General features: G+C 38.9%; 1 protein-coding gene across 1 annotated transcript; it reads left to right on the top strand.

Annotated features, from left to right (window-relative positions):
* The first annotated feature begins 5344 nt into the window (after nucleotides 1-5344).
* On the top strand, nucleotides 5345-8031 carry LOC147064941 (dnaJ homolog subfamily C member 24-like). Its single transcript, XM_085958271.1, has one exon. It carries the CDS (start codon nucleotides 5604-5606, stop codon nucleotides 6006-6008), a length of 405 nt encoding a protein of 134 aa, XP_085814397.1. The 5' UTR covers nucleotides 5345-5603; the 3' UTR covers nucleotides 6009-8031.
* The last annotated feature ends 8495 nt before the right edge of the window (nucleotides 8032-16526 follow it).

Here is a 16526-nt window from a genome sequence, read left to right as displayed (position 1 = left end):
AATTGTCCTATCTCTATTATGCTGATAGATTTTTAATAGCAGAGATTTTCAATACGCCATAATAAATCAAATTATATCTATATTAAATTATATATATTATACCTAATTTCTGCATTACTAATCACTAGAAAGCCTCAAATAAACTTAACTCGGTGTTGCCGGCAAGCTTAGGATGGGTTGGGTCGAAATCCCGAAGGCCGAAATTCCGAATGCTGAAATCCCGAATGGCCGAAATCCCGATTGGCTGAAATCCCGAAAGCCAAAATCCCGAAAAATAATTAAGAGAGATAAAAAAAATGCTTTTTCGTCTCTCCTGTAAAAATTGCGCAATCGTAATATTTATCTTGAATTGCGCAAATTTTACAAAATGTATGATTTTTGTCTCTCTTGTAAAATATGTGCAATTCAAAATAAGTGTTAAGGTTGCGCAATTTTTCGCAAGAGAGACAAAAACCCATTTTTTCTACAAAAAAAATGTTTTTTTTCCCTTGTAAAATTTGCGCAATTCAAAATAAGTGTTACGATTGCGCAATTTTTTGCAGGAGACAAAAAACCATTTTTTCGTGATTTTTGATTTCGTCCGGCACCCCGATTATTATTAGCTAGTGCTCATACAGGTCGATTTGAAGCTATAAAGAAAAATTATGAGACACTTAGTAATCTAGTGGCAATAGTCGTGAATGATTATCAAAATCAAACAGATAAATTGAGGTATTTACGCCAAATGGCCGTCATGCAGTGATTACATTATACAATTTTATATACTCCATAATATAAAAAAATGCATTATTTTCAAAATAACGGTATTGTAAAAAAAATGAAAGTATATAATTAAACCTTGATGATTTCACTTGAAAATTGTTTTTTTTATATTAAATATTTTAATATTTATCCTATACGTATCGTGTAAAATTTAATTAACATATGGATTCCACAAAAATTATGTTTCATTTTTCCCCTGGCTGTTCTGTTTTGTCATGTTCTGTTTTGTCCGGTCACCGATAATTATCGTAAAATTTAACGAGGTTGTCGCGCGACATGTTGCCAGTGTGGACCCAGCATTAAGTAGAATATACCGCGCGACACAGCTGCGGCTGGTGTTACTTGTTATAAAATACAAATTCATTTATTATTAATAATGTAATAATTATTTATTATGTACGCGGAGATCGCAAATATTACATTTTATTTATTTTTACGAGTGTAAAACAAAGTTACAGTTATTTATGTAAACATATTATTTTATACAATATAATATAAATGTTAAAATTTTAGAGAGCATTATAAAATAATATTAAGTTATTGTGAAAATAATGAAAGGAGTTTTACCTACCAATAAAACTCTTATTATTCATGTTGACTTTGAAGTCCTTGAGATAGGGTTTGCTCTTTCTTCTTCGCGTGAGGTTATATTCTACTAATTTATTTTCCGTTTTCTTTTCGTTGGTCATTCTCCCCTTTTTATTTACTGGTCATACCCGCTTGCCTTTTTTATGTGGGGAGTTTGGCATTCCTTTGTTTTCATTATGATATGGCTCAAGGAACCAGGTAGAAGTTACCTGGACTTCAAAGTCAACATGAATAATAAGAGTTTTATTGGTAGGTAAAACTCCTTTCATTATTCGAATTTGACTTTGAAGTCCTTGAGATATCTGTTTGTTATCACCTGGTGTTGGGTATGCCAAATTCCTGTATGTGACAATGATTCATTGACGAGGTATAGACCATCGTGACTTTCAATGTATATAGTTTAATAGAGAAGTTAATGGGTTCTTTTCCCCTTCTGATAGTGGTGTGTCCATCGTTCTCTGGTAGTTGTCGTGAAATGTCGACACTACGCCAGTTACCTCTCTTTAAGATATCATCTATTGGGTATATTTACTGTTTAAGGAAGCCACCACTGAGCGGACACTGCCTGATGGTTCTTGTACACCTGCTTCCAACAGTAATGACCTTATTCAATTCCCTATAACTGTCCTGGTGGCTAGTTTTGGTGGTTCTTTTGAAGATATAAATAATTCCGAAATATCCTTCCTCTCTCCTTGGGTTTGACATGCAGACGTGTTTCCGTAACCAGAATACTGGGTCGATGTTTTGACACGTGGAAGCGCTTAGCTTCCATTCCGATTGACGATGCTTGGCGGTATCTGTCTTTGCGCAAAACATTGGCCATACAATTATGTGATCACCTTTATCCACTAATCCATTGTCTACTATTACTGAGTAGTGTGAGGTCATGAACCCTTCGTCCCGATGCGAGAAGCAGCCGAGTAGGTAGCTGTCCTACGAGACATTTCGAAAAGGTTGTACTCCACCGGTGTTGTTTTCCTAAGATGATCTACCACTCGTCCTGGATCCCAAACCGGTGGTTTGACAGGTTTCGTTTTGTGTACCGAAATTGCTTGTAACATATTGTGTTGTACTAGGTACCTCGTTGATGGTGATATCTACAATGATAATCGGTTTGCAAAATGTGGCTATGGCTGACTTATGCACCAGGATGGTGTTGTACGACAAACCCTCCATGTTGTGCAAGTAGCCTAGGTATCTGGCCAATTCCATTGGTTGAGGGCTATTATGATCCATTAGGTTCATGTTACACCATGTTATTGTCTTCCATTTGATCCAAGCTGGTTGTAAGTTGTTAGAGTCGAAGGCCGCCATTTGGAAGCAAGGAGTGCCCTTTCTTCCACCATTCAATTTGATGTTATTTCCCCCTACCCGAAATTTACCATAGTTAAAGGGACAGGTCCTGGGTCCTTGGAGGTGGACGGTTGGTCTCCATACCTACTAGTGTCGTATGTAGGTGAGGCATTGTATAAGGAGGTACTGTCGCCCTTTTTCGTAAGTCCACTTCCCAAAAGCATTGTTTCCAGCTCGGTGCCACTAGTAAGTACTTCCCTTTTGCTGAGTTCAGGTGCGCTAGGACTCGTGAAAGTAAGTTTGGTTGGGGGAATATCCACGCAAGTCCTATACTCGGCTGAAGGCGTCGTGAAACAGCGCACCACTGTCTGTAACGTCTCGTGACACATACGTTGCAACGACATGTGCTGTTTCGCTTGCGAATAAATCCACCTCGGAAACACCCCATCTTTGAAACAGGGGGATGGTTGCGGTGTTGATGAGGTGCCACTCGGGAATGAGTTGTCTGCGGGAGAGATGATCTGCCACACAGTTGTAATTTCTGCGGAAGTATTGTGCAGTAAACGTGATGTTAGCTCGACTGGTAAATACTAGTATCTGTCGGCATAGGTTTAGGAGGTGACAGATTTTGTGCCGGCCTCGTTGTTGATGTATGCCACCACTGTTTTGTTGTCTGTCTGCAGAAGCAGATCTGATCCTATGATTGATTGTACCCGAGATTGAATTGCAAACATTTCCTTCATGTTGGAATGCCATGCCATGCTAACTGGTCTTGTTCCCACGTACCTGATAGGTGGTGTTCTTTCAGTTGGGCTCCTTAGCCTGTGTCGGCTGCGTCTGTCGTCAGGAAGTGATTGAATGTCGTTCTGTGTGTCAACTATGAGGAGCCTATCACCTGGAGCCACCACATGATGTCCTGTTAGGCCTGTGGTGGGATTGTCGCCTATTGGCGAGAATGTCACCTCGACAATATTGATGACTGGAGCTTTGTAGCCGTCGGCAATGCAACCTTCCTCGTGGAGGTAGGATGCGAAGTTAAGTCGCCCCCAGAAGGGATTGAACATGTGCTTGCCTGAGGGACCAACTGCCTTTTTGTACATGCGTTGTGTCAAATCTGAGGATCCTATCGCCTAGGGCCACCACATGATGCCCTGTTGGGCCTGTGGTGGGATTGTCATCAATTGGCGAGGATGGGACCTCGGCCATATTGATGACTGGAGCGTTGTAGCCATCGGCAATACAACCTTCCTCGTGGAGGTAGGGTGTGAAGTTGAGTCGCCCCAGAAGGGATTGGATATGTGTCTGTCTGAGGGACCAACTGCCTTTTTGTACCTGCGTTGTCAACTCTGAGGATCCTATCATAATGAAAACAAAGGAATGCCAAACTCCCTACATAAAAAAGGCAAGCGGGTATGACCAGTAAATAAAAAGGGGAGAATGACCAACGAAAAGAAAACGGAAAATAAATTAGTAGAATATAACCTCACGCGAAGAAGAAAGAGCAAACCCTATCTCAAGGACTTCAAAGTCAAATTCGAATAATATAGACAAATAACTCAGTATTCAAATTTTATTTATTGTATGAAGTGAATATTACAAATTATTACTTTAAGACGTTCACAACATAAATTAATATACCTACCTAATTGTGAATGACAATGTCGGTAAACCTAAATAAAAGTTAAGTATATATTTTAATAATACCATAGTAATTAATAATTATTATACTGATGATTAATGTAAATATAATTTTGTCGCATGTTTAAAATTATTGTATATAAAATCAATACCTATATAAATATTACCGTATTCTAAAAATATGACCAAATAGATAATTAATACTGTCCATTAAAGGTAATAATTAATTCAAAATAAAAGATTATAGTTCATATTTTATATTTACATGAATGTGTATAATATTGTCTCGGTGAATCAATAAAATACACAATCCGTATCAAAATCAAACGTATATGGCCAGCTTTATTCTTGAATATTCGATAATATTATGAAGAATAAAAAAATAATACAGATTTAATATAAATCTCGCGGGACACACTGACAATCCCGGTCAAACCGGGACGTATAGTGTTCGTTAGATTTCAAACATGTTTGATATTTAACTAGAGAGTTCCTGGGTTCGATTCCCGGTCATGACAAAAACATTTATGTGTTTTTCTCAAAGCCTGGGTGTTTGTGATTGTTCAAAATTACTAACAACCACCTTGTACGAAAAAGCAAGGACATGGTTATTAATAATTCTAAGAAAAAAACTAGGTACGTATATTCAAGTTGGACCAAAGACGTATAAATGTCATTGAGTTGGACCGAAAAAAAAGACATTATGATTATCGCAACTTTTAACACCTCGATTTTTTTTACTCGTTCGTTGATCGTACGTTGGTCAGTAGTAGAGCATACACCAGTCGGACGATTTATTTTCCATTCCAAGGCGCCTGCTTAGAAAAAATCACAAAGAATTAAAAAACTTCAAGACCGTTCAATCTCCTTGCAAAGAATAGTTATTGTAAATTTGCGGACCCAACCATGAATGTGCAGCACTCATAGACTAGCAGCACTTGTACTCTATGGATACCGGATCATAGATAATAAACGTAACCGTCGGATGGCGGGTAAATAAATACCACGTGACCGTGACTGCAACGGAAACGCCAAACCGCCTCGCTACTGAGAAAACAGAAAAATGACGCCAGGGCCAGACGCGGCCAGACGCCATCGCCGTGGCATTATCTATGACCTTGGCACCGCATATAATATGGACACAGCGCCGGCATCTCGCATCACAGCTTACATGATGGTCGCCATCATAGATATTCGATAACATATCGCCATGCTTTTCGTGATAACTGGATAGCAGTTCGCCCAATTTGTAACTTCCCAAATCGGCGGAATCGCAGTGGTTGCGGCATTGCGGGAAAATATTTTTTTGTGTTTGCATAAACATGGAGAACAATCACTATTTGGTTTTAAACAGTGCAGAAACAAGCACCACAGATGAATTGAAGAAGAGATTTCAAGAGTTGGCCCTAAAATTTCATCCTGACAAAATCGATGATGCCTCGCAGAATATGAAATTCCACGTGATAAGCGAAGCCTGGGAAGTACTCCGAGATCCTGAATCCAGAAGAGCATACGATATGCAATTAAAGCGTTTGCGTTTGGAAGAGAAGCCACCACTTTATGCTACGGTTAAATTAGAAGAAATGGAAGAAGACTCTGACACCGCCAATTTGAAGTATCCTTGTCGATGTGGTGGATGGTATAGCGTCTATAAAGAAGAATTGTTAGCTTCAGAATGCCTCGTTGGATGTGATGAATGCTCATTCAACATACTCATCGCGTTTTGATCGATCCAGCACAAATTTTGTTGTATACCACCACTTCCCAATACCTGTGAGAAGCAATCTCGAAGTGTTTTATATCACGGCGCTGAGAAAGCATTTGGCAGTGAACTTGGAAGTGAAAAGTGATCCGGTTCCATCATCCATCAGTTTTTACTGCGCAGACATCGACGATAGGAAATACAGGAGTCTGGAGACAGTTTCAACTGAAACAAGTTGTGGAAGGCAGAAGATTCCCGGACAGAAAATGCAGGACATGTTGACTATGAAGTTGAACGAGTTGGGAGTAGGCGTGCATCTAGTAGCAGTGGACATCATACGAGTAGGAGTATAATTATGTTTGTATTTTTGTATTTACACTATGCTGATTGTTTACTTTTGTGTTCCAACTTAGGGCTCCCAACTTTTTTTACGGCCTGCAACTCTTGCGACATGCTTGATCTTAAATGTTATTTATAGGGCAGACCTCGGTTTCTCCGGGTATACTTATTGGTGTTAATAGGAGAACCATTTACGTCACATGCTGAGATACTAATAATACTACGCATAATACTAAAAACTGCAAAACAACCTGACAAAGTCGCATCAGAGCCCGCACCTCCAAAAAAGCTTTCAACCGATACGTTAAATCTAATGACATTATTAATGGACAATGCACGCATGGAGCAGTATTGCAGGTTGTCAAATGTCAAGTTATCGGCAGAATATTAATTACACAATGCCGGGATATGAGTACTAGTTCCTAACTTGAGACGAACATCTAGCATTTAATAAACATTTGGAAATCAAAAAGCGCCAAGCTCAAGTCACAAACGCCATATTACGCCCTGTGATAAGTAGAATAAGCAAGCTCGCCCTTAGAAACAAACTTCTTCTCTATACTGCGATCACCCGACCCATTATGACATAATATGCTGCCCCCGTCTGGCAATGCTGATCCTACAAAACATTTTAAAACGCTACAGACTACAAACAAATCTCTTAAAACAATCAGATGCCCCATGGTTTGTACGCAATACCACTCTTCACAGAGACTTGAACGTAGAAACCATTTACGACCACATCTTGAACTTTCGAAAAAATTCTACAGCTCCATGATAGCATACCCCCAAAACAGTCAATCAAAGATCTAAACAATTACGATCCAGCCATCCCCACTAAATTTTCAAGACCACGAGAAATACTGCTCTTGAAGTCTTCTTAGTTTATAATTTTTCCCTATAGTAGGAGACGAAAAAGAGACTATTTGATAGGCTCTCAATCTACATAGATATAAAAAATAAAATATTCCGCAGTGCTGACTGTCAATTCAAAGGAGAAACCACTGTATAATATCCACTATTTTTCCCAGCTCTTTTTCTTTCAAACCCACGACAAAGAGCCATGCGCTCTTCGTTGATAGATATACAAACGCGAATACTACAGATGACGACGATAAAAGGCCGTTTGGCATTATACTATACCTATATAATTGAAATGAATTACTACTAGTTCCATTTGCCGGCAGTTAAATCTGAACAGTCGTGATCGTGTCAAACGCGTTGTATTGCTTATAAAATGATTAAAAAAGGTGCTCAAAAAGTAATCATAGGTACCTAACACCTATAATGCCATTAACCCTTTGGCTGCTACGATGTTGTGCAAAATCCGGTCGAGGGTTGCTACCAATAATTGTCGATAAATTAAAGTATTGTATTATTTTTAGACACCTTACCACTCTAATTGATTCTGCGAAATAGGAATATTATGAAAACACGTTTCGTAATTAATTTATCGTTTTGAATAGATAATGAGGCAATTAGATATCCCCCGCTTCATTTTCCGTTAAAATTAATTGAACTTCTCTTTCTCGCTCTATCATACTGACGATCACGTGTGTGAGCGAAACGAACTATCGAGTTTTGATTTTTAACAGCTATTGAAAACAATCGGTTACTTCAAAATATTTTTTTAATTCTATTCGATTGCGTTAGCTAACAACACATACTCCCCATAACATCTTATTGAGAAAATAATTCCACATTTGGATTATAATTTTAATTCCTGCAAAATGATTATCATATATCATATGATATCATAGAAACTATTGAAAAAGGTTGGATGGTAGAAAAAAAAATTATCGGATGCACATAATCCCACACGAGGGATAATACAAAATAGTGGAATTAGGAAATTACCCGGCCGAAAAGAAAAAGTTTGCATTGTTTGCAGTATTTGATCGAGACCTTATCAAAGGCTTTTGCTATGTCTAGAAATAGTCCTGTTGTAAAGACTTTATAGTTAAATGCTTTGGTTATGTATTCGATAACCCTAAGTAGTTGATGGTTGGACGAGTGTCCTGCTCTAAATCCGTGTTGGATTTCTGGGATGAGGTCTGCTTCATCGATCATGATTTGAAGTCTGCGTTTTATGACTCGTTCAAAGATTTTACTTAAGGTCGGTAAGAGGCTAATAGGTCTATGATTTTCTGGACACGTTAGGTCCTTGCCGGGTTTTGGAATAAGGACTATGTCCGCTACTTTCCAGGCTGCTGGAAAGTATTGGAGCTCTAAGCTGGCGTTAACTATCTGCGTAAGTATTTCTATACCTCTGTCTGGGAGGTTTTTGACGGCTCTGTTTGTTAGACCGTCGTTACCAGGGGATTTTCGGTTATTAAGCCACTTAATGAGGCAACCAATTTCCGTGACCGTGGCCGGCGTTAGAGGATTTGGTGGAGGATCTGACCTCTTATTGTATATATCCCTGGCTTTCCTGGTGATTTGTCTGACATGATTAACTATTTCCGGATTGTTCCTGTCTATTGTGTTTGGAGAGAATTGTTTTGCTATGCTGATTGCAAATGCTTCAGCTTTATCTAAAGATGAGTATACCGGGCCGTTAGGTCCCTGGATATGCGTTATCTTCTGCTTGTTCTGTCTTAAGATTTTTGTTAGGGACCAGTATGGTGGGCTGCCCTTGATTAAGTTATTGACTTTTTGGCACCAACTGGCGTCATCAAGTTCTGCTAGTTCTTTCCTGATCTCTGGTATCAACCTGTTGTATAGGGTATCAACCTGTTGTATAGGGTTTTGGATGCGCGGAGTTTTTGCTCCTGTCATTCCAAACGTGCTTTATTTTTCTGTCTGATTTTATCTTTAAGGCGCTGTGGTATGTCTGGGCGGAGTGTATGATTTGATGGTCTAACTACGGTGGCTGAGTTAACGGTTTCTAGAATTTCGTCCGTGAATGTCGCGACTGCGGAGTCTATGCTCTCCTCAGTGTTAAGAAGGGTTGGTTGCGTGAGCTTTTCCTCTAACACTGATTTGAAGTCTTCCCAAGAAGTTTGGGTTCTGATGCGTCTTGTCAATTGCTAGGGTCACATTTGATGGGTCTCCTAAGTGTAAAAGTACCGGCTTGTGGTCTGAGGATAGTTCGTTAACTAGACTGATTTCGTGAATGAAATCAGTTTCCGCGAGTAAAGCAAAATCTATAATAGAAGGTCGATATATGTGATTAGCAGGATAGTGCGTGGGCTCTGATGGAGCGGCTAAGGTTATGTTATTATCTTCAATGAACTCGTAGATCATTTTACCTCTGAAATCCGAGGAGCGGCCACCCCAAGCTAAGTGCTTGGCATTGAAATCGCCCGCAATGACTACTGAGGTAACGTTAGCGTCCAGTAGGCTATCTAGATCTGATCTGGTAATGGAATCGTCCTTTTTATAAGGAGGAACGTAGACTGAAGTGAATTTAACGCTGCCGGAGGTGCGAGTATTAACTATGATTGAGCATGATTCTAGTGCCCGGCTTTGTGAGGTCGGAGGTGCCTCACAATGGTCTATATGAGACTTGTTCCGCCGCCTCTGTTCGTTAGTCTGTCTGTTCTGTAAGTGGTGTAGTTTGGAAAACGGATGCGGGAAGTAGGTTTAAGGTGGGTCTCGCTAACTAGGAGTATGTCGATGTCGTGCTTGGATAGGAAATTGATGATTTCCCCCTTATCAATAATTAAGGTAGCGTTCCAGATGGCCGTCTGTAGAGAGGCTGGATTGGTCTTAGTAGCCATTTTGCTGGACAAGTTTCGTGGCTTGGGCTACCATGGCGGTAGCTTGCTCCATAGTCTTGCAATTGGAAAATTGCAAATTCCAGACTTTGAGGTCTGAATTGGAGTTGGAGGAGGGCTTGTTGTTGGTTTTTGGAAATTGATTAGGATTAGCGACCAACCTGTTATTTGAGTGCGTCGTTGTTTCGCTGCGGTGGTCCGATTGTTAGGGTCGTGTGTAGGCAGGAGCTTGGCGAGTCTCATTCTGGGCGGGCTGGGTTTGTCTTTGCCATGTGGGAGCGGGCCAGGTTCGTCTGTGATTTGCGTTCGTTTATTCTGGACGCGGGAATTTCGGGCATCCTCGATAGTTGGCTGGGTGAGGACCCGCGCAGTTTGCGCAAGTGGCAGGTCCCATCTCTCGAGTGTGATCACACTCCTGAGTCCAGTGGTTTTCGGCACATTTCACGCATTTTGGTGGGGCGTGGCAGTTGCTCCCTGAGTGCGCGAAGCCTTGACATCGGTGGCATTGTCCGGTGGCCGTTTTTCTCCTAAGAGACTACTTTAATACGGTGGTACAGCAGAGTCTCTAATTCGAAGATTCTCTTGCCTGCGTCGCTTCTTTCTAAGTCGACCAGGACAAGAGGTAGCGGCTCGTGGTCTAATCTGCGGCGCATCCTCTGGACGGCAATTACCGGAAATTGTAAGTCTATCAGCTCTTCCTTTATTTCGTTTACGTCCGTTTCTGTCGGTATTCCTCTGAGGACGGCCTTGTATGTCTTCTCTTCCTCGGTCTTGTATGAGTGGAATGATATTTTTCTTTGGTCTAGAAAATCCACTGTTTTCCGGTAGGAGGTGAGGTCATCGAAGTCGATGCGTATATTGTCCTTCTGTAGCGTTGTGAATCCTGTCGTGATGCCCACCAACTTCATATCTTTCGCGATTGTTGTGTAGTCGCGTTTGGAGTGAAGAATTACTGGTGGGACTTTAGTTTTCCGGGCGTCTTTGGTGGGTTTTGCTGTTGGCGCAACGGTTGTTGGTTGTTTTGTTGGCGTATTGTTTTTCGGGGCTGGCTTCTTTTTCAGAAGTTGCTGCGGTGACTTCTGTGTGGCGTTGGGTGTGGTTGGCTGTCTCTGCCTTTTGCGTACGGCCGAGGCGAAGGTGGTGTCGTCGTTCAGGTCCTCGTATTCGGAGTCGTCTTGGGTGGCCGCTATTGTCTCCTGTGAATTCGGTAAGTTGTCCTGTTTTTTCTGGGAGGTCGCTCTCTTGGATCTCTTGATTTTGAAGTTTGGTGCGGCAGGATGGCTGGTTGATGGCTGGCGGCATTGGGCTCTCGTCCTTGAGTCCATGCAGGAGATCAGAAGGCTGAAAATAGATCGTATGAGTGTTTGAGGGTCTTGATTTTTGTTTTTCGTTATCATATAGGCTATGTTTTGGAGAGTCGTAGTCGGGTCCTGTTCCAGTAGTTGTCTGGGGGTTGGAGCTGCAGGTGTCTCCATCAGCTCATAGATGTCAGCGGTAGCTTCCTCTCGGATCTCGTTGAATCTCGGTGATGACATATTTGTGGGCAATAAACCCATTCACGAACCGACAAATCCTATCTCTGGCCTCCCCGCGGCGTCACCCGGGCAATGTGGGCAATAAAATTCGGCAATTCGATGAGCTCTTGCACAGAAGAGTTTGCCAAAGAAACTGGCAGGCCACTACACTACCATACATATAAATATATTTAATTAATTAATTCTTATTAACATTATCAAACTATATTATAATTTATACATGGAATCTTGGGTACATAATGGATTTAGAGAAAATATTTCAAACCTTGGCGGTAATCTAGACGGAAGGATTGAGAGGTGGGTGTAGCCAAGCAGTGAAGGCTGGTCGTCGATCTCTATGATTTAATTAAAATAAAATATCATATCTAGTAATTATCAAATGGTATAAATAAGTATTACACATTCTTTTATTTTAATTAAATCATTGGAATGTTTGCGATCCTCGGTCATCAGTCTCTGTAAAGAAAATTATTATTTATTATTTTTTTATTCAATATGAACTTACTAATTCATATTGTTAGTGTTAAAAAACGTTCATAACACATTGTTATTGTTTCATCGAACGCTGTTTTGATATCTGACCAATTGTATAACATCAATAACGTTGGGCTGTACCATAACATCATTAATGTATTTAGCAGTGGCGAAGGGTGACTTTTGGAAAGAGGTAAGCTGTGGAGATCAGAGAAAAAGAGCACACTTGTCAGGTAACTTACGGGAAATAAGAAGATAATACTTACGATATTACTACTGATGAATAGGTGCACACTAATGACAACGACACACTGGTCATAGGTTTCACCGCTGAATTTGTCAAATTATTTAAATCACTTATGGCAGTAGAATTCCACGCATACTTTCTTTACCAAACAATACGCATCGCCAACAAAAAAGTTTGTTTAATGTATAACTGCCAGTTAAAAACAAATATTTATCATTTATAAATTGTTGTGAAAATGTCTAATATAAGTTTTTTTGCTGTATTCAAATCTAAATGAACCCTTGGAAGGTCAAGCTTTGATAATTTTTAAATGCAATCGTTCGCACATTTTCTACCGGCACACTACACAATTTAATAAATACTTATATATTTAAAGCACTGGCGAATGATTTCGGTACAATATGAGATAATTTATCCACATTCACAGTAACACAATGAATTTTGTATTATTAAATAAACCTTTACCACCGCTTTGACATGTCAAAATGACATAAACTGTGAATAGCATGTTATGTTTGTCTATGACTGAAGTAACCTAAATAATAATCGCGAATTAATACAATATTTATTTTTAATAACAATTTATAAATTATATGTGATCGAACACAATAGTTATTATTTTTTTTAATCATCCTTATTATTTATTATTTGCTTTTAAAGATAAGCAAAGACAATAAACAAATCAACATTTCGAATAAGCTTGTCACTTAACGCTTCTGAGTCTAGAACAAAAACGCAGACATGCATGAAGTTGGCAACTGAATTGCGGTAGAAAATTCGGCTTGGATTATCGTTGAAATAATTCTAAAAATAGCACTCACGTTGGACGTTCCGTCATTTATTTTTGATTCGAAACATGACTAAATTAAAAGCTATACTTATAAATAACGACGATAGATGGCAATCAATATTTTTATTATAACCTACAATGTCCTACAATATAGATATTTATTTATATAAATTAAATACTTGAAAATAGAAGGTAAGCTTTAAATAATCGCTTAGTATGGAGCCTTCGCCACTGGTATTTAGCAGGTAGACTTATTTTATAGTTCTGGTAGAACACACTTAATCCTAGAACTGTCAGTTTGTTGAAAAAGATGTTGTCTGATCAATGTACTCATTCTGTGCTATGGAGAATGCAGCAGTTTCAAGGATTCATTCAGATCACCTTGCCTTTCTCAGCATACTGAACAAGTTCAATCAGTTTACATGTCACCTCAGTAATGAATAGAACTATTCCATACAAATGTAAAAACATTTATTTGAACAAACGATAAAATTCTTCAAATACCAAAATTTATGGTTGTGAGGTAATCACGTTATGATTGCAGAATCGTTTTATTGAATCAGAAGTGATAAGGGTTTGATATACAAAGACATATTGTGTTTATTAATAAGGGATAATTGGAATTTTTTGGATGTGGAACACGTCTCTTCACTACCAAGCAGGCCAGGTCGAGGTTCTCATGTCACAATATACCATTCACCGATATGCAACAATATGTTATTGAATGCATCTGTGTTGGTTTTGGCAAATCTCTTCCGCCACGTGAACTCATCCAAGTAAGATGGCAATGACGATTCAGGGATACCATACAATGCCTTTAACCTTTGTTTAGCATGCGATGTTTAGTATGAACCCCAGTTTCAGGATTCACGAAACTTTGACTATGGTTTACTGTCATGTGCTCGTAAGCAGGTTTTACAGGTATTTGCGGAATTCCATTATAGGAGCGCCATTGGTCAGAATAAATTACTGACCCGGGAGCAATGAGTGGCAGAAGAGTCGCAGCCTTACGGTCAGGTACCGCAGTTAAAAATACCTGTTTGTTAGACCTTCACACACCACCGAAAACCCATTTCTCCTTTCGGTACCGTCCACGGTGGTTTTTGCGCCTAGCGAATACCGATTCATCAATCTTTACCACTTCCCCGTCACCACCGATTTTGTATGGATTCTATTCAAAATAATTTGAGCAGACATCCCTGAAATATTGGTTCCATACCCCCAATAGTCTTGGGGGAAACCGACACTATCTCTGAAGTGGTCACGCTAGAGAATTGGTATGACCAACAGGCGAGGAGTTTGATGATGGTACCAAACGATAATTTAGATTGCTCCCATAAGGTACCGGATTTTGGGGACTTAGTAAAACTCTTGTGCGTTGGGCATCGCCACATGTGTCCAGGCCCATGTCGCACTCACGTCGTGATTCTGTTGCAAGTACCGCATAGAGGTGCTTGCAGCCTCGCACACTTTCTCTCCTGTAAAAAACTAAGTGCTGCCTCTTCGGTACTGCTAAGAAGATAAATTTTTTCAATTGTCAGTATAAACCGTGACATGATGGATGCGTATTAAGTACCTACTTATCTAATCTATAAACGTATTGAGAACCACATGATGAATTACTTATCTAACCTATAAACGTTATGAGAAACACGTGATAAATGCGTATTAAGTACCTACTTATCTAACCTATAAACGTTATAAGAAAATACTACAAAATACTTCACTAGTACGTACGTGTGTAGAAGCTCAGCAATGCAGCGAAACTTACTCGTACTCGAAGAATGAATGATGAATAATTCCGATGATCAGATCAGCTAGCATATGGTGCATCGGTCTAGATCAGCCAAGAGAATGAACGAAGAACATAGATCCGGTATAGAGAATATTATACCTACGCAATGTAAACGACAGGTATTGTAGCCAACGTAATAATTGTATTGTTAATTAGGTATTAAGTTTATTAAAATATTTCACTGTTTTCTGTGACTGAATTATTGTCTTCGCTTATAATAGCGGTTATTTTTATTGTCTACGATTATAATAGCTGTTTTGCCATGGTTGTCTATGCTCAAAAAATGGCGTTTAGATACTTTCAAGTGTAGACAAAAATATCTGACGTTTATCCGCGGTGATCTCTCGTAATATAGAGCCCTGACCCATTTTATAACATCAATAACGTTAGGCTATACCAGTGGTCGGCAAACTCATTAGTCAAGAGAGCCAAATATCAAGAGTACAACGATTGCGATTTCTTTGAAGAGCCAAATTTCTTAAACTTAAACTATAGATGTAGGTACACTGATTATTATTAACTTAATAAACTTTAATTAAAGTTTTAAGTCTTAATTAAACTATAGGTAGGTACCTACACTGAAAAAGACTTGATGTCTTACTTAATCATGATATTATTTATTGATATAAATTAAATTGTAAGTAATGTATCCACAAAAATAAATCAATTAAGTTACAAAGTATACTTATAAAAGTCTATAAAGATATAAATTGCATCAATTATTCTCTTTAAATTAACAATTGCCTTCCATCTCCTTGAAAAGTTTGGGTAAGTCATTATTGTATGTTGTTTTTAATTTTAGACACGATTCCAGGTTTTCATCAATAAGACAACTTCTCAATTTACTCTTACTTGATAAGGTTCATGCTTGCAAAAGATTGTTCGCATGAATATTATGTAGAACCGGAATGGGAAAGAACAGCAAACGCTAGTTTTTTCAATTATTGATCATGTTATGAATCAGGAAAACTATTCCAGGTGTTAAAAATCATCATGTCTTCCTTCTCCAGGTCTTTCAAAGTAGACTACTTGTGCTATGAACCATATTCATATTTGTTTTTCTCCAATATGTCCATATCAGCACAGAGACGTTTAGAACTCCATAATTCTTCATTTTTTAAATCCAGCAATTGCATTTTTCAAAGTTGCCAATGTCAACATTAAAGAGAGAAAAAAAATTGTTTAACAAAGACTATGACGCTTTGCTGTTTCTGAATTCCTGAAACCTGTTGAGAAGAGCTTCCCTCATATTTAAAATTGTTTGAAAATATAGCAAATGTCAACATCAGAATTATTTTCGTAGCGAAGCTTCAGCAGGCTTTGAAAGTGAATCGAAGATTCTCTTTCGAAAGCTTAAGCAAAAAAGAGATAATTTGTTTTCGAATGAAATAACTTCTTCTAACATCGAAAAAATGTGTTTCCTTCCCCCTGCAGTTTACGATTAAGCTGATTTAGATGAGACGTAACGTCTCACATGAAATATTTTTTTTGGATCAACTGATTGTCCGTTACCTATTTCAGGATAGTGAACACTATTCTCAAGGAGAAATGCTTTAATTTCTGTTAATAAGGAAGCGAAACGTTTCCTTTTGTTAACTAACGTACCCTGTTATGCAGCAGAAGATCTGCGTACTAAACTAACTA

The sequence above is a fragment of the Rhyacophila brunnea genome, unplaced genomic scaffold, assembly GCF_057557595.1.
Source record: "Rhyacophila brunnea isolate RB1 unplaced genomic scaffold, BYU_Rbru_1.0 scaffold_7, whole genome shotgun sequence".
Classification (NCBI taxonomy): Eukaryota; Metazoa; Arthropoda; class Insecta; order Trichoptera; family Rhyacophilidae; genus Rhyacophila; species Rhyacophila brunnea.
This window is presented reverse-complemented; position numbering and strand designations above follow the sequence as displayed.

Bases quoted from the DNA above. Each gene is read 5' to 3' on its own strand.
- LOC147064941 (XM_085958271.1), top strand. From the start codon at position 5,604: ATGGAGAACAATCACTATTTGGTTTTAAACAGTGCAGAAACAAGCACC.